Source organism: Schistocerca americana, chromosome 3 (assembly GCF_021461395.2).
Source record: "Schistocerca americana isolate TAMUIC-IGC-003095 chromosome 3, iqSchAmer2.1, whole genome shotgun sequence".
Taxonomy (NCBI): Eukaryota; Metazoa; Arthropoda; class Insecta; order Orthoptera; family Acrididae; genus Schistocerca; species Schistocerca americana.
The window spans coordinates 121,775,329-121,794,421 of NC_060121.1; the positions used below are offsets into that span (position 1 = coordinate 121,775,329).

General features: G+C 41.2%; 1 protein-coding gene and 1 non-coding gene across 2 annotated transcripts; both read left to right on the plus strand.

The window, feature by feature from the left end:
* Nucleotides 1-12,100: 12,100 nt before the first annotated feature.
* LOC124605907 (piggyBac transposable element-derived protein 3-like) lies at nt 12,101-12,655 on the plus strand. Its single transcript, XM_047137859.1, has one exon. It carries the CDS (start codon nt 12,101-12,103, stop codon nt 12,653-12,655), a length of 555 nt encoding a protein of 184 aa, XP_046993815.1.
* A 5,170-nt stretch (nt 12,656-17,825) lies between these two features.
* On the plus strand, nt 17,826-17,898 carry Trnaa-cgc. The gene has a single exon. It is a non-coding gene; the product is annotated as a tRNA-Ala (tRNA).
* The last annotated feature ends 1,195 nt before the right edge of the window (nt 17,899-19,093 follow it).

Here is a 19,093-nt window from a genome sequence, read left to right on the forward strand (position 1 = left end):
AAATATTTGTCATGTATTGTTGTTTTTCTGAAATGTTCTACATCCTGGAGGACCTCCTCACCACAGATCAATTGGAATGAAAGTAAATCTAATCTAATCTAATCTAATCATCTAGGATGCCAATAGATTACAACTTCATCCACATTGCGGGTGTTGTTATGCTTGTTTGTCTTCCAGTGTCGTTGCATGAGATGTAGAGGCTTCGTCTTATCTGTAGCAGTGCATGACACCAAAAAACTTCTGGGATTCAATTTTTATCTGGATACCCATAAGTATCTGGATATTACCAATTTTTTTTTTTTTTTTTTTTTTGCATGGTTATTGCATCTTTGGTGCTTGAAAGAGTCTTCACCACCACATTCTTGAGACTTAGGCATGGTTGCATTCTTCATTTATTGAGGTTAGTTTTGCTCAACCACACTTCTTTTGCAACCCTGAATGCTAATTAGCGCAATATTATAATCATGTACTTTCAAATACAGTTAATTAAACACCACTGTCCCGTTCAAAATTTTTCATGTAATACAAGGCACACTGAAGTGTACTGTCTGAGTATGCCCAAGTTGACAAACATGATTTCTGTTTGATTTTGTCAGAGTTTGTAAAAAAATACGACAATGGTGTCCGTTGTGGAAATGGTACACATGGAACAAATAGCTACAGTTTTCAGCTACATATGAGGGCAATTCCAAAAGTAACAGCAAACTATTAGTATTAAATGCAATTAACACATCAGGCAGTGAAGATGCATGCTTTGAGAAAGTTCCAGCATATGCCGACAGATGGCATGATAAGCTACTTCGGAAAGGCAGTTGAAACAACATGGTCGCGTTCCTAGCTTCATGTACCATATAAGAACACTGAACAGCAATATGATTTTTATGGTCGGAGGGCATAAAACCTTGACAAATTCATATAAGGATGTTGAAAAGGTATGGAGATAGCAGCATTACTGACAGAAGGTTGTACAAGTGGGTAAATGCCTTTCAAAGTGGACATATGTCAGTCACAGATGAGCAACGCTTTGGTAGTCCCAGCACAGTTATTACTGATGAGAGTGTGGGACGCACTGATTCATGAGAACCAGTGTATTTCTGTAATGCTTAAGCCAGTGAACAGAATATCAGTTCAGTTCCATTTGTACTATTATTAGTGAGGTTCTCCTGTGCCACTTTTTGGGCGCACAATGGTTGCCTAGGATGCTCACTGGTGAAAAAAAGATGGTGTGTGTTCAGGCTGCCACATCGTTTCTGGCATGGTATAACAGTGAAGAACACGACTTTCTGACACGTATCATCACAGGAGACAAAACCAGGGTACATCGCTGTGAATCAGGAAACAAAAAAGACAGTCTTCAGAATGGCGATACACATGATCTCCAGCCAAGAAGAAATTCATGTCTCAACCCTCTACCAGAAAGGTCCTTTTCATCCTCGTCTGGGGTATGAAAGGGTTAATTTTGAAGCACTATCAGCAAAGGGGTAAAACAGTGAACAATGCTCGGTAAGCACCATGTTGGAGAATGAGCTAAAGCCGGCAATACGGAGCCGTCACAGAGAACTTCTGTCTAGAGGTGTTCTTCTGCTTCATGACAACACGTACCCCCACACCATCACTGCAGTCATTCGGAGATTGAGATTTCAGGTCTCATTGCATCTCCCATACAGCCCTGATCTCGCTCCTTCTGTTTACCATGTGTTTGGAGCCCTGAAGGGTGCTCTCAAAGGATGACAATTTGAAAGTGTTGATGAATGAGGTTAAAGAAGCGGTGCACTATTGGTTGCGGCACAACCAAAAAGCTATTATTCGAATGGAATAGAAAAGTTGGTGTAATGTATGAGAAGTGTATTGAAAAGGATGATAGTAAACTATTTTTTGTGAAGCATATATTTCACTTACAGATACTAACAACATGATATTTTTCAATATAACTGTTACTTTTTGAGTCACCCTTGTACATCACCAGTGCTTGATTTAAGGGAAGGCTTCTCAAAAGCTGACAAGGGAGACACAAAATGGTAGGAAAATAAATCTGCACAATTACCATGTACTAAGGTGGCAAAACAATAGGGCCACATATCAAACAGTTGACTGTTTTTTTGCGTGGTTTGTTGTGTATGGTCCTGCAACTAACCAGTTACACTGCTTCTGGCAAGAGGCAGCATACTAATAAAATTCAAGGCCAAGAAAAGAAAACTGAAACTTACCAAAAATCAAAGTTTTCTTGTTCAAAAGAGGCATTAAGATGTTTGAGGCAATGGAGTGTAACCCAAGAGAGGGCTTGCAGAGAGAGAGAGAGAGAGAGAGAGAGAGAGAGAGAGAGAGAGAGGGGGGGGGGCAACTTTGCTGCATATTTCTTAAGGTTTTTTCTCTGCATGACTGGTGGGCATATTGTTGCTGGCAGAATTCAGGCATCAACACAAACATAACTTTGGAAGGTCTCCACAGAAATTTAAAACACATATATTTCAAAGGAAATAAAATACAGCACTTGGATAAAGGAATTAATACCCTTATGTGATTCTTTAATAATAGGATGGCTGATTGCCTTGTTGCAAACAACAACTAAGGTAAAGTGACACAAAAGTTTTTCTGCTTTGTAGTTACATCAAAGAGTGTCACTGCTGCTGTCAGATGAACATGTACTGACTGCTGAAACAGCATTGTAACTGCCATGTCATGCAGAAGCAAAGATTTCATTCTGTGTCAAAAAACTTGACATTTTGTGATTGTGATTTGCGGCTGTAACAATTCAAGTGGACTTTTCCCTGTTATGTTTTACCTGCCCCCAAAATGTTTATTTTTTGCAAATATTATCAGTAGCGTTATTGTGTGGCATGTGCACACACAGTACCAAAAATCTTTATCAATAAACTCAGGGAGGCAACCTGAGTTTACTATTCATCACCTTCATTTGGTTTAATTAGAAGGCATTGGTGTGTTTAGTTTTACCTATAAACTGTGCTCATTACATATACCAGTAATCACAAACTTCAAAGTTCATTCTCGTCATTCCAATGTAAACATGTACCCAATTACTAACTTTCGGATAAAGTAGATCAAAAAGCATGTGTAAATAAGTGAAGTATTGCTACTGCTCATATTGGAAATGTGTTAATTAGCATTCTTATCTGAAACATTGTCAATTAATTAGAATCCCACATTTTGGGCAAACTCGACAGAGTAATTCAACAACCTAAAACTCCTTAGCCAAACATATCTCTCTACACTATTCAGTTAATCAGGAATGTAAGTGTTTAATTGTAACATGTAAAAATATAGTGGACAATAATATCTGAGAACAGTGTTAATCATTGTAAACTCATGAAAGCAACATTTTGGGGGCCATTTTAGTCAGTCTGTGGAACAGTAAGACGTGAGCACGATCTGTGTCCACAAATGTACCGCAGACAAGTTAGCACAAATTACAACTTGAACAATGCACCGAGTTTTGTCTAAATTTATCTGGGAGATCTTTCTGTAATTCAATGACAGTTGTTAATGATTTACTGTGAACTGGGAATTAATCTCAAGAACTGTGTTCATCTTCAATAATGCTTACTGTGACAATAAGATCAGACTGTGACCTGTGTTATTTCCAAATGATAGTTACTGTGCACATCGTTTTCATTTTGATATGACTATCTATCTGAAGGGGCAGTGATATGAGCACTTTAATAAGCGACTGTGATAATCGAATGTTCACCACACAAACTTCTGTCACTTCAATGAGAGAGTAGTCCTGTATGTATGTGTGTGTGTGTGTGTGTGTGTGTGTGTGTGTGTGTGTGTGGTATATTTTTGGCAAAGGCCTTGTTGGCCAAAAGCTAACTTTCCAAAAGTCTTTTTGTTGCGCTTTTCTGTGAATCAGCATCCGTGCTATATGGTGCATAGCAACTACCCTTTAGATTACAATGCTGAGAAAACTGTTTGGGTATTAATAGTTGGTGATCCTGTCTTTGCAGTACAGTAATTTTTGAGACTGCATTTTTCTGGATAATAAGGTTAGAACTGAAAGGATATGGTGAATCAGGGTTGTCACAAGTTTCCCCAACTGAAATGCCCTGATTTCCAGACAAATTTTAGCATTTTTCCCTGACAAATTTTGAGATACCACGGGTTAGTTAAAACGCAAGTGTTGACAATCTCTCTTTGCAGCTACAGTACAAGAACCAATAGTGCAAAAGAGTATATATATACATATATACACTCCTGGAAATGGAAAAAAGAACACATTGACACCGGCGTGTCAGACCCACCATACTTGCTCCGGACACTGCGAGAGGGCTGTGCAAGCAATAATCACACGCACGGCACAGCGGACACACCAGGAACCGCGGTGTTGGCCGTCGAATGGCGCTAGCTGCGCAGCATTTGTGCACCGCCGCCGTCAGTGTCAGCCAGTTTGCCGTGGCATACGGAGCTCCATCGCAGTCTTTAACACTGGTAGCATGCCGCAACAGCGTGGACGTGAACCGTATGTGCAGTTGACGGACTTTGAGCGAGGGCGTATAGTGGGCATGCGGGAGGCCGGGTGGACGTACCGCCGAATTGCTCAACACGTGGGGCGTGAGGTCTCCACAGTACATCGATGTTGTCGCCAGTGGTCGGCAGAAGGTGCACGTGCCCGTCGACCTGGGACCGGACCGCAGCGACGCACGGATGCGCGCCAAGACCGTAGGATCCTACGCAGTGCCGTAGGGGACCGCACCGCCACTTCCCAGCAAATTAGGGACACTGTTGCTCCTGGGGTATCGGCGAGGACCATTCGCAACCGTCTCCATGAAGCTGGGCTACGGTCCCGCACACCGTTAGGCCGTCTTCCGCTCACGCCCCAACATCGTGCAGCCCGCCTCCAGTGGTGTCGCGACAGGCGTGAATGGAGGGACGAATGGAGATGTGTCGTCTTCAGCGATGAGAGTCGCTTCTGCCTTGGTGCCAATGATGGTCGTATGCGTGTTTGGTGCCTTGCAGGTGAGCGCCACAATCAGGACTGCATACGACCGAGGCACACAGGGCCAACACCCGGCATCATGGTGTGGGGAGCGATCTCCTACACTGGCCGTACACCACTGGTGATCGTCGAGGGGACACTGAATAGTGCACGGTACATCGAAACCGTCATCGAACCCATCGTTCTACCATTCCTAGACCGGCAAGGGAACTTGCTGTTCCAACAGGACAATGCACGTCCGCATGTATCCCGTGCCACCCAACGTGCTCTAGAAGGTGTAAGTCAACTACCCTGGCCAGCAAGATCTCCGGATCTGTCCCCCATTGAGCATGTTTGGGACTGGATGAAGCGTCGTCTCACGCGGTCTGCACGTCCAGCACGAACGCTGGTCCAACTGAGGCGCCAGGTGGAAATGGCATGGCAAGCTGTTCCACAGGACTACATCCAGCATCTCTACGATTGTCTCCATGGGAGAATAGCAGCCTGCATTGCTGCGAAAGGTGGATATACACTGTACTAGTGCCGACATTGTGCATGCTCTCTTGCCTGTGTCTATGTGCCTGTGGTTCTGTCAGTGTGATCATGTGATGTATCTGACCCCAGGAATGTGTCAATAAAGTTTCCCCTTCCTGGGACAATGAATTCACGGTGTTCTTATTTCAATTTCCAGGAGTGTATTTATACTTTCCAGCAGATAGCGTTTCCTGATGTGAGCAAAAATCTCAAGCATCAACATCAACATATTTTGTAATGAACTGTTTTTTGATAGAGAAAGCAAGCCAAATGGTATGCGTGTTTCATTAAGGCCACTGATGTTATTTCATTTCAATAAAACGAAACATGTTTGGTGACAAAAATATGCATTTCCTTGGAGTCGCAACATAGATTAAAAATATCTTCACCGATTTCAGAAATAACCTCAGAAAAAAAGTTGGCCTCTTGAAAGAAGTGTGTAAGGCAAGGAGGAAATGTGTAAACCAACACTAGGTAACTGCCAATAAAATGTTGTTCCTACTATGTTCATTATTTCCACTGTGTTATATCTACTATTTTACAGGTGTTGTGTGATTTTTCTTTTGAGACATATACGAGTACATAGCAAACAAACTGCCAGTGACCAACACAATTTTCTTCTTCTTACCGTCCATACTTTCTGACACAGAAACTACTTTTGAAGTGCCAAAATGTACTAGAATAAATAAAATGTCTATAAAACACCACACTTGCCATGAGACAGTCACAATTCCTGAAATCCATCACCTGTGGCTTCTAGCCTACTGAGGAGCACCGCAGTCCTGGGTTCATGGAAATCTGTTGCATTACACCACACACAAACAGACATGGCCTGCGGGCAAATTGGTGAGACTACATCCAATGGGCTGGGATTGCACATACTGGGAACTGAATGGCTTCACATTGGCAGGCCCAATCCACTACAGATACCCCCATTAACGGCCTCCGGTTTTTGTCTATTGCAGAAATCCACTTGTGTGGTCAGCTACAGATAACTCGTTCAACTACTCTGAGAATCAATAATAATGAGGATAGGTAGCAACTCATCATAAAGATGATTGCTCAGCCACAGACAGGAATGTAGAAATGACAATCACGCTCTCACCACTAAATAGCCATAGCTTTTGCCAGAAAATGAGAGCACATACACACAATCATTCCGATACAACTCATACATACATGACCAACGCCTCCGGCTGCTGCATCTACAGTCCCTGAGAATCAGATCCAAATAAACCACTCCTCATGCCTCCCGTTGGCAGCTGCTGAGGTAAGCGGCAAGAAGTGGTGGCAGCACTGGCTGCAAGCTGAGAGGAGTGATCAGAAGTGGAGCAGTAGGAATGAGGGAGTAGGGAAGCCGTCCATGTACTCAGCTGCACCCAGCCAGCAATGATGCATGACCTATCAGTAAACAAACCATTTCATCTACTGCGACAAAAAATGAGATTTTTTCAATGCCAGTTCAAATTGCCCTGATGTGTTTGAAATTCCCTGATTTCCAGAACCTGTGCCAACCTTGTGAACTAACAGACATGAATGAGTAATATAACACTAACTGCATACAGGTAAGCATTTTCTTGTTACAATGAAAATGTGTTTGAGTTAGGCAACATGTGGTGCTGTTTGTATGAGTAATTCACGTCACAAACTGGAAAGTTGACTGAAAGAGTAATATTTTCATGAAGTATTAGTTATAAACTGCAGCACAGTTGGTTTTACATACTACTGGAAGTTGCTATTTGTGTTCAGGGTAATGATTGGCTTAATATAATGATGATACAATAAAGGAAAAATATTTTTGCTGGTTAACAGTAACTCAGAAATAATCTGAATATTCTGGCAAGAGTGGATAATTTGGTGATATTTTGGGAATTTCACGAGGCTTTCATTTTCTGCAAAGTAGCAATCCAGTTTGACTGAAGTAACATAATGATTTGAAACAGTTTCCATCTCCTTATTTGATTTAACTAGTAATTACGTAATGGTACTGCGATCACAGTTTTGTCCTCTTTGTGGGACACATTCCATTCTGTTTATATTGTCTTTGTAAGTGAACTATTGCGACATTTTGAGGAATATGTTGTATATGTATATAATATTATGTAATAAAAGGGTTCGTACTGAATTTACAAAACAAAAATTACCGACTTTTAAGCAGCTTTTCTTTACTGACAATTTTTAAATTTAAAGCCAATTGCCAAGATAAAAATTAGGTCTTATAAGGACCATAATTTTAAAGACAGACAAAATAAGCATTTATACATACTTTTATTTACAATATAAAAACTAAGTACTTTTAAGAAATGTACGAAACCTGAATGAATATGTCTTTGAAAAATGAAACATTTTCCTGTAGGTTTCGTTGCGCTAGTTATCTGTATACTAAAGTATGATATTTTGTTTGCTTTTCAAGTATGATGACGGAGGATAACTATGTCCCAGGACATGTGAAACTGGAGGATATAGGGCAACCATTTGGATCTGTAAAAGATGTGGACTCCGCTTCAGCTAAGCGGAACAGTGACAAATGTTAACTGTGTAAGATGATATCAGTGAAATGACTGGAAGATGATGAATTCCTTCCTTTTGTAAAATGAGAAAAGTGTTAAATTACTCTTTTTCTCTTCATGTTGTGCAACTTCTGATTTTCAGAGACAAACTTTTGGATATTAAAATATGTTTTTCTTTGTAGAACTCGATTTTGTATTTGAGTATGGTTTGAACAGTTTGTAATTCTCTGTGTTAGAAGTTTATGGCCAATTTAGGTAAAAAAAAAAAAAAAAAAAAAAACTCTGAACCTGTATACGTTAACTATTTTGTACATAAAAAAAATTGTGGGTTGTTGTTTGAACATTTGATCATATAGTCAGCTATCTGGCAAATATCTCTGCTATATAACTCAATATGGGAGTGTGCAACATTGCAGGTGGATAAATTAGAAAATAAATTTTCTAATTTATTTTGACTATGCCTAGTTAGTATCTTTTGTTATAGGGCAAAATCAGTAACTGTTTTGTAACTTAAAATTCTGTTGTTGACAGATAAACAAATATAAATTCTGTACTAATTATAAACATTTGGAAGACGAAATACTAGCAATCTTAAAGTATGTGTTTGGCTCTATTCGAAAACATGTTAGTAAAACCAGCCTTTCATTAATTCCAAAGTAATTAACTGTTTTGTCAAAAGTGTTGTCTGCATAACTGTAGTTGTTAATTTCATAATTTAAACAAATCATTCGGCCTAATTCTTGCATTAGAAGAAACTGTTTAAAAATACCAATTTTTCGATGTATTCAGTTAATTTAATGAGTTAAGTTTTAATTGTAATTTCTGTAAATTTAACTTTAAACAATGAGTAAGTTCAGTACCTACTATTGTGATGATATATAAGAGCCCAATTTTTGGTCACGAGACCATCGGTCCACAGCCAAGTTTCAGACGAGGAGCCTGTGTTGGTTAGAATGACAACAATGCTTCAACTATTAACTGTGGAATAAGAGTTAAACAAAATAGGCCATGTGTTAAAGCAATGACAGTGTCTGTTCCATACATACCTGACTATTTTTCAAGAAATTTGTGATTAGGTTTTACTGATCATAGATGTTCAACAGTAAACTATTGTACAGTATGTGGAGGTTCACCTGCTAACTATTAATGAGGCTTATGGAAAGTAAACAACAGTGCACTGCCCATACACATATACATGTGTATATGGAGGGCTGTGTAAAAGTGAAATTAAAGTACTGTGAAACGCAATTCTGCATGTCAGCTACATTATTTACAGTAGTCACTGTCCAAATCACAACCCCTTATTTCAGCCAGTACGTCGACACCAAGGACAACAAACGAAGAGACAAAAAGCAGGTGGAACTGCTACATGTGGTGCCCTTGCAGGTGAGGATTATTGCACGTAGCCACAATAAAACAAGGATTCGCGAACTTTGGAAAGTGAAATGAACAGGGGTTACATGGAAGAGGTGATACAGCCAACCAGCCTTGGGGTTTCATAACGAAGAAGGTGCAGCAGCCAATCAGCAAGCGGGTCTCTATGGAAGCAGCCATTGAGTACAGGAGCAGCCAAGCAGCTCACAGGTGAACACAGCTGACTGGAGATAAACAAGACTGCAGCAGCCGTGCAGACAATGGGTCAAGAGGACAACCACAGCAGCAGAAGAAGGGTGAATGAGAATACAGTAATTTATAGCAAAAGCTGTTTAGTATTAAGAGAGAAATAATGAGTGACCTTAACGAACAAGACAGTGTGACTGAGGAGAAAGCTGTAGAGGTTAAGTAGTTAAATGAACAGAAGGATGCAAGTGCAACTGGTTCTGTAGATGCTAGTAGTTATAAATCTGACATGAATGTAACTTTGAAGGATGGGGACAAAAGTCCAATTGTAGATGAAATGACAGAAGCATCATCTACAGTGTATACGGTGAGGTTAGCGGAATGGATGAAAACAGTACTGAAGTGCATGAGATTGTTAAAGGTAAGAAGAAGGAATCTAGTAGCGAAAATCATCAAGGGCAAAAGTTTACGACATATGGAGAAGTGGAAGCAATGTTAAGGCAAATTTTGAGTATTACCAATAGGATGGAAAGTAGTATGAAGAGGTGGGAGAATAGGCTAAACAAAGATTGTGATAATACTAATAAGAAAGTAACACTGAGTAGCAAAGGTGTAGAAGAGAGAGAGAAAATCTGTGATGACAACAGTATGAAGGTGGAGGTTTTTGAGAAACAATGTGCTGAAAATAGGGTTAAACTTGAAAACCACATTGATCAGATTAAAAATGATTCAGAAACTGAGGTAGAAACCAAGTGTACAGTAGTAGTAGAGAAAAAACTGGAAAAAGTAAATGAAATCGTAGATTCAAAATTGTCTGAAATAGAGAAAAAAGTGGAAGAGGTACCCAATCTAGAGCACAGTGTAAGTGAAAGTGTGTCTAATTCTGACTGTAAGTGTAATTATGATAGCAATGACGAATCCGGTAGTGATAAGGATGAGGCGTTTGAATTTATAATTGATAATGATGGCCAGAGAAAGAATAGAGGATGATAATGTTAGGTTTAATGAAGAGTTGAGAGTGGTAATAAGGAAGAGGAACATGCTACTTGTCATTTGACTGTATCTGATAATCATTTTGGTAAGCAGGATGATAGTTTTTCCAGGGAAAAGATTAAGGAAGATTTGTTGTATGGACAAGATCACATGGTAAGCAAAAAGGAAGTGTGTCACCCTATAGTAACAGCAAGTGTACAAGGTATTCATGTTAAGTGTTTACTAGACAATGGTACTGACCTCAATCACACAAGCATTTTTTTCATCTATTAACCCTTTCTTTACCATCGTAGCTTATAAGAAACATCGACTTTCCATACATGTATTTTGCATCAAACCGATTTTAACTACTCTATGCCACTGTTTACTTGAAGCTCCATGCCAGTAGTGACTGTTCCTGACAACAAATGGCAGGAACTAACGCGCGGGAAGAAGGAAACAATTGTTGAGCGTGACTAGTTGTTGCAGTCTTCATTGTGAAGAATTGATGATAAAAAACGCATAAAATACATAAGTTTTGCACATTTGTTTACAGTGAAATAATTATCATGTGTTGTGACAATCCTTCCTGCATAAGTACATCATACATTTGACTTGCATAATGATTTCCGGATAAGATAAACTGCGAAAAACCTTATGTTGATTCAAAGCAACAGTGGAATTGACTGGAAATTCTGTAATATAATACCTCGCTTTACAAATCTATTGATGTAAGTGTTTGAAATTTTGCTTTGCAGGTATAAAATCACAATCCAGATACTTTTTAAATATTGCATCACTATGTCTGGCTTTTTGACTGATGCTGACCTAGAATGTATTACGAATTTACCCGATAATGAGTTCAATGAATACATTGATGTCCCTGATGGGGATATATCAGATGTTGGGAACGAAGATAGAGATGAAACTGTTGAAATTGATGAAAGTTCTCAAGCTATTTCCGAAGCAGCTGTCATGAATTTCATTCATGATGGTGGAAAAGGAGGAAGGAGCTGAAATTTCAGCAATTAGAGAGGAGCAAGAGACAGAATATGAATTTCCAAAGGTAGGGATCACTAACAGAGGTAACAATATTGAGAAGGTACATAAGTATAATTACGTATTTTAGACGTCAACATCTTTAAATTTCAGGCTGATGCAGTCAGGAGTGGTAAAGTTATTGATTCTCAGCCAAAATCATATGTAAGTGACAACAATACAAATGAAGGAGCACCATCTACACGTGAGCAGCAGCAAGTAAAACATAGATGTAAGCGTAGTGATTATAAATCTAGAAAAACTGATTTTGTGGTGCAAGACACAGAATGGAAAGGATCACTTCCACCACGACCAGTAGAGGAAATGACACCTTTGCAATATAATAAAATATTTATGAATGATGACGCATTTGAACTCATTGCTGAGCAGTCCAATATCTATGCTTTGCAGAAAGATTTGGTTTCTTTGCAGAAGAGCAAAAATGAAATGGAGCAGTTTGTTGGTTATTTTACTGCACATGGGAATAATCAAAATGCCTTCCATTCATTTATACTGGTCGAATGAGTGTAGGTATTTACCAATAGCTGATGTCATGAGCAGAACTCGCTTCTTCCAGCTACTGCGGTATTTTCATGTTGTCAATAATCAAGACTTGCCTGACGCTAATAGTAATCGTGAGAAACTCTTCAAGATTTGCCCAGTTTTATCTGCATTGCAGTCATCATTGAAGACACTCCCTCCAGAAGAATACCAAGCTGTTGATGAACAGATAATACCATTCAAGGGTAGAAGCAGTTTGAAACAGTACGTAAGAAATAAGCCTCACAACTGGGGCTACAAATCTTTTATGAGAGCTGGTGCTTCAGGCACGATGCATGATTTTCAAATTTATGTTGGCAAAAACACCTGCAGTGATAGAGGATTAGGTTTGTCTGGGGATATTGTTTTGGCATTGACGGAAACATTGCCAGAGAAACAGCATTTCAAAGTGTTTGCTGATAGTTTGTTTTCGTCTATACCATTAGCAATTGCCCTGAAAGAAAGGGGCATTGAATTCTGTGGCACTATCAGGATAGACAGGATGGGAAAATGTCCCTTGAAAACTGAAGTGGAGCTCAGGAAAACTGGATGTGGCTCCTGTGACTGAAGACTGGAGACAACAAACAATGTAGCTTTAGTACACTGGTTTGACAGAAAATGCATAAATTTCGTGTCAACAGATGCTTGTGTTGAGCCCATAGCAACATGTAGACGCTATTCTGCATCTGAAAAGAAATTCATTGATGTACCTAGACCTTACATTGTGGAAAAATACAACAAATATATTGGGGGGGGGGGGGGGGGGCCGGGGGTGCGGACCTTGCTGACATGTTGATAGAACTATACCATATCAACTTGAGGTCACGGAAGTGGTATATGCGCATTGTGTACTAATGTTTGTCTGTAGCAGTTGTAAATGGATGGCTACTCCAACGACATCAAATGGTCCAACGTGGCAAAACCCCAAAGATGTCACTCCTGCAGTTCCAAGATAATATTGCTGCAGGTCTACTGCTTGTGGGGAAATCAGCTTCCCAAAAGAAGAGAGGAAGGCCAAGTTCTGAAATGTTGACAAGGACTCCTGCAGCAAAAAGAACTGTATGTGCAGCTCCAGTTATGGATGTGCATTTTGATGGGTTTGAACACTTTGCAGATGTGGTAGAGAAGAAAGGTCGATGTAAAGTTTGCATTAAGTCTACTACACAAATTTTTTGCACCAAGTGTAAAGTGCATCTGTGTCTCACAGTAAATAAGAAGTGTTTCCACATCTTTCATGGAATATAATAATTTCATAAGGAGAAGATACAACACACACTGATGTCTGACAAGATACATGAAAGTAAAACAGTAAAAATTTGAAATTTTTGTACTGCAAACATTTCATTAATACAAAGAGTTGAATTTGTTAATTACTCGAAGGAAAATTAGTCATCACCACATTGTCAATAATAAAAATGCTGTGCGGACTTCTAAGCTGTAAAATGTGATGTATAAACAAATGTTTTGCTTAAATGAACCCATGTTTATTGAATTTTGTTTCTATGATGTCACTACCTGTTGCCACTAGTAAGCTATCACAGAGTGTGAAACAAGAAGTACTGTTAACTGTGGAATTGGCAGGGCAGCTGTTGGAGTACAATTTGTTGGTGATTCAAAATCTCAGCATTGAAGTAATATTTGAGACTAATTTCTTGTGCAATTAGCAAGTAAGGGGTTCAACATTCTATGTGGGATTCTTTATGTGGCCATAATGCTTACCCCAGATGTCTGTCTCATTTTTCATGTTTCCTGAGGCAATCAAACTCTTTTCCTATCCTATCTGTAGTTCACAAGTGAATCAGAATTATTCTATCTTTGACTTTCATATAATTTTGTGCAGTAGAATACCTAGAAAAAGTTTCTCCAGAGTGTGTGTGTGTGTGTGATTTTCTTTGCAACATGTAGCAACCCTGCAGGCTTGCATAGGCACAATATCTTTGACCTTGGCCTATAAGCTGCTTCTAGTCCATGCGGCACATCGATGCAACTGCTCAGTCGCGAGTTGTGCTGTAATAACATGTGTTTGTGTCTCTCGTCACTGAAATGGAACCACACGATAATGCGCAACTGTATGCCATTTCTTTTTGAGTTAAATTGGGTGAAAACGTGACGACAACTTACGGTAAGCTTCAGAAGGCTTTTGGAAAGGAGGTTATGACATGAGCTCAAGTTTTTCGTTGGCATAAAATATTTAGTGAAGGCAGAACGAATGTTGAAGACTGCAGCAGACGACCATCAACCTCACGGACAAATGTCAACTTGGCCAGGGTGTGTGAACTCATACAATCTCACTGAAGATTATCCGTGACAATGATTGCAGAAGAACTGAACATCAATCGAGAAACGGTTCATCTAATAATAACTGAAGATTCTGCATTATGATAATGCACCATCCCATACTGCTCTGTCAGTACAGCAATTTTTAACCTCAAAACAAATTTCAGTACTACCATAGCCACCTTAGTAACCAGATATCACTCCGTGCGACTTTTTTCTATTTCCAAGAGTCAAAACGGCGGTCAAGGGACACCATTTTTAAACAACACTTAGATGTCCAAAAAGCTGTGACGAGGGTCTGGGAGGATATTATGGAAGATGAGTTCCAGAAATGTTACCATCAATGGCAGGAGTGCGGGAAAAAGTGTGTGCAATCAGAAGAGAACTACTTTGAAGGAGACAACACTAAGCTTGACTAAAACGGTAAGCAACATTTCTTTCACATCAGTCTCATTACTTTGTCGCACCTCATATATATGTCTGCTTGTGTCTGTATATGTGCAGATGGATGTGTGTGTGTGTGTGTGTGTGTGTGTGTGTGTACGCGCGCGCGCGCGCGCGCACGCGAGTTCACCAGTATCAATGTAGGGCTGGGGCCCATGAATGTACATATTTGGAAACATGAATGTACATATTTGGAAACATTCTAAAGCAAAAGCACATGTGTTTTTTAACACAAACTTATGTTTTTTAAATGGACCTCCTATATTTTTTCTTCAGTAATCCATAGCATGACAAAGCACATACACAATGGCGTTCATTGCATTTGTGCATTGTATTCCCATTACATCCCGAGATATTGAGAAGCGAAGTTGACGCTTGAAACACCCGACATGCGCTGCTAGCGCACGTTCTGAGGCTCAGGTGTGAACCCCATGCTGCCCGTAATTGCGATGTGACTGACATGTGTAATCACACCTCCATACTTATCAAGAGGTCAGAAACGAATAATACGGTCTGCTGCCATCCTGCATTAATGTCGTACATTCCAGCAGGTATTTATCCCATAGGCTAGGGGTGATGCGGTTCTGTAACATATCTGTGTACCGCAACGTCAGTCACAAAGTTAACATACACATACACATATGTCTGCTTGTGTCTGTGTATGTGCGGATGGATATGTGTATGTGTGCGCCTTCCCTCTTTCCTGATGAAGCAACCGTTGGTTGCGAAAGCTTGAATTTTGTGTGTATGTTTGTGTGTCTATCAACATGCCAGCGCTTTTGTTTGGTAAGTTACATCATTTGTGTGTGTGTGTGTGTGTGTGTGTGTGTGTGTGTGTGTGTCTATATATATATATATATATATATATATATATAAAGATGATGTGACTTACCAAATGAAAGTGCTGGCAGGTCGACAGACACACAAACAAACACAAACATACACACAAAATTCAAGCTTTCGCAACAAACTGTTGCCTCATCAGGAAAGAGGTAAGGAGAGGGAAAGACGAAAGGATGTGGGTTTTAAGGGAGAGGGTAAGGAGTCATTCCAATCCCGGGAGCGGAAAGACGTACCTTAGGGGGAAAAAAGGACAGGTATACACTCTCACACACACACATATCCATCCACACATACAGACACAAGCAGACATATTTAAAGACAAAGAGTTTGGGCAGAGATGTCAGTCAAGGCGGAAGTGTAGAGGCAAAGAAGTTGTTGAAAGACAGGTGAGGTATGAGTGGCGGCAACTTGAAATTAGTGGAGATTGAGGTCTGGCGGATAACGAGAAGAGAGGATATACTGAAGGGCAAGTTCCCATCTCCGGAGTTCGGATAGGTTGGTGTTGGTGGGAAGTATCCAGATAACCCGGACGGTGTAACACTGTGCCAAGATGTGCTGGCTGTGCACCAAGGCATGTTTAGCCACAGGGTGATCCTCATTACCAACAAACACTGTCTGCCTGTGTCCATTCATGCGAATGGACAGTTTGTTGCTGGTCATTCCCACATAGAATGCATCACAGTGTACGCAGGTCAGTTGGTAAATCACGTGGGTGCTTTCACACGTGGCTCTGCCTTTGATCGTGTACACCTTCCGGGTTACAGGACTGGAGTAGGTGGTGGTGGGACAGGTTTTGCACCGCGGGCGGTTACAAGGATAGGAGCCAGAGGGTAGGGAAGGTGGTTTGGGAATTTCATAGGGATGAACTAACAGGTTACGAAGGTTAGGTGGACAGTGGAAAGACACTCTTGGCGGAGTGGGGAGGATTTCATGAAGGATGGATCTCATTTCAGGGCAGGATTTGAGGAAGTCGTATCCCTGCTGCAGAGCCACATTCAGAGTCTGGTCCAGTCCCGGAAAGTATCCTGTCACAAGTGGGGTACTTTTGTGGTTCTCCTGTGGGGGATTCTGAGTTTGAGGGGATGAGGAAGTGGCTCTGGTTATTTGCTTCTGTACCAGGTCGGGAGGGTAGTTGCGGGATGCGAAAGCTGTTGTCAGGTTGTTGGTGTAATGGTTCTGGGATTCCGGACTGGAGCAGATTCGTTTGCCACGAAGACCTAGGCTGTAGGGAAGGGACCGTTTGATGTGGAATGGGTGGCAGCTGTCATAATGAAGGTACTGTTGCTTGTTGGTGGGTTTGATGTGGACGGACGTGTGAGGTTGGCCATTGGACAGGTGGAGGTCAACGTCAAGGAAAGTGGCATAGGATTTGGAGTAGGACCAGGTGTATCTGATGGAACCAAAGGAGTTGAGGTTGGAGAGGAAATTCTGGAGTTCTTCTTCACTGTGAGTCCAGATCATGAAGATGTCATCAATAAATCTGTACCAAACTTTGAGTTGGCAGACCTGGGTAACCAAGAAGGCTTCCTCTAAGCGACCCATGAATAGGTTGGCGTACGAGGGGGCCATCCTGGTACCCATGGCTGTTCCCTTTAATTGTTGGTATGTCTGGCCTTCAAAAGTGAAGAAGTTGTGGGTCAGGATGAAACTGGCTAAGGTAATGAGGAAAGAGGTTTTAGGTAGGGTGGCAGGTGATCGGCGTGAAAGGAAATGCTCCATCGCAGCGAGGCCCTGGACGTGCGGGATATTTGTGTACAAGGAAGTGGCATCAATGGTTACAAGGATGGTTTCCGGGGGTAACAGATTGGGTAAGGATTCCAGGCGTTCGAGGAAGTGGTTGGTGTCTTTGATGAAGGATGGGAGACTGCACGTAATGGGTTGAAGGTGTTGATCTACGTAGGCAGAGATACGTTCTGTAGGGGCTTGGTAACCAGCTACAATGGGGCGGCCGGGATGATTGGGTTTGTGGATTTTAGGAAGAAGGTAGGGGTGCGGGGTGTCGGTGGGGTCAGGAGGTTGATGGAGTCAGGTGAAAGGTTTTGCAGGGGGCCTAAGGTTCTGAGGATTCCTTGAAGCTCCGCCTGGACATCGGGAATGGGGTTACCTTGGCAAACTTTGTATGTGGTGTTGTCTGAAAGCTGACGCAGTCCCTCAGCTACATACTCCCGACACCGAGCGAGGTGGTGCAGTGGTTAGCACACTGGACTCGCATTCGGGAGGACGACGGTTCAATCCCGTCTCCAGCCATCCTGATTTAGGTTTTCCGTGATTTCCCTAAATTGTTTCAGGCAAATGCCGGGATGGTTCCTTTGAAAGGGCACGGCCGATTTCCTTCCCAATCCCTCCCTAACCCAAGCTTGCGCTCCGTCTCTAATGACCTCGTTGTCGACGGGACGTTAAACACTAACCACCACCACCACATACTCCCGACGATCAAGTACCACGGTCGTGGAACCCTTGTCCGTCGGAAGAATGACAATGGATCGGTCAGCCTTCAGATCACGGATAGCCTGGGTTTCAGCAGTGGTGATGTTGGGTGTAGGATTAAGGTTTTTTAAGAAGGATTGAGATGCAAGGCTGGAAGTCAGAAATTCCTGGAAGGTTTGGAGAGGGTGATTTTGAGGACGAGGAGGTGGGTCCCGCTGTGACGGAGGACGCAACTGTTCCACGCAGGGTTCAATTTGGATGGTGTCTTGGGGAGTTGGATCATTAGGAGTAGGATTAGGATCATTTTTCTTCGTGGCAAAGTGATATTTCCAGCAGAGAGTACGAGTGTAGGACAGTAAATCTTTGACGAGGGCTGTTTGGTTGAAGATGCGAACTTGCCCTTCAGTATATCCTCTCTTCTCGTTATCCGCCAGGCCTCAATCTCCGCTAATTTCAAGTTGCCGCCACTCATACCTCACCTGTCTTTCAACAACTTCTTTGCCTCTACACTTCCGCCTCGACTGACATCTCTGCCCAATCTCTTTGTCTTTAAATATGTCTGCTTGTGTCTGTATGTGTGGATGGATATGTGTGTGTGTGAGAGTGTATACCTGTCCTTTTTTACCCCTAAGGTAAGTCTTTCCGCTCCCGGGATTGGAATGACTCCTTACCCTCTCCCTTAAAACCCACATCCTTTCGTCTTTCCCTCTCCTTCCCTCTTTCCTGATGAGGCAACAGTTTGTTGCGAAAGCTTGAATTTTGTGTGTATGTTTGTGTTTGTTTGTGTGTCTGTCGACCTGCCAGCACTTTCATTTGGTAAGTCACATCATCTTTGTTTTTAGATATATTTTTCCTACGTGGAATGTTTCCCTTTATTATAACCATATATATATATATATAGAGGGAAACATGTTTCCCTTTATTATAACCATATATATATATATATATATATATAGAGGGAAACATTCCACGTGGGAAAAAATATATCTAAAAACAAAGATGATGTGACTTTCCA

Excerpts from the sequence above, each read along its gene's own strand:
- LOC124605907 (XM_047137859.1), top strand. The coding sequence starts at position 12,101 with ATGAGCAGAACTCGCTTCTTCCAGCTACTGCGGTATTTTCATGTTGTC.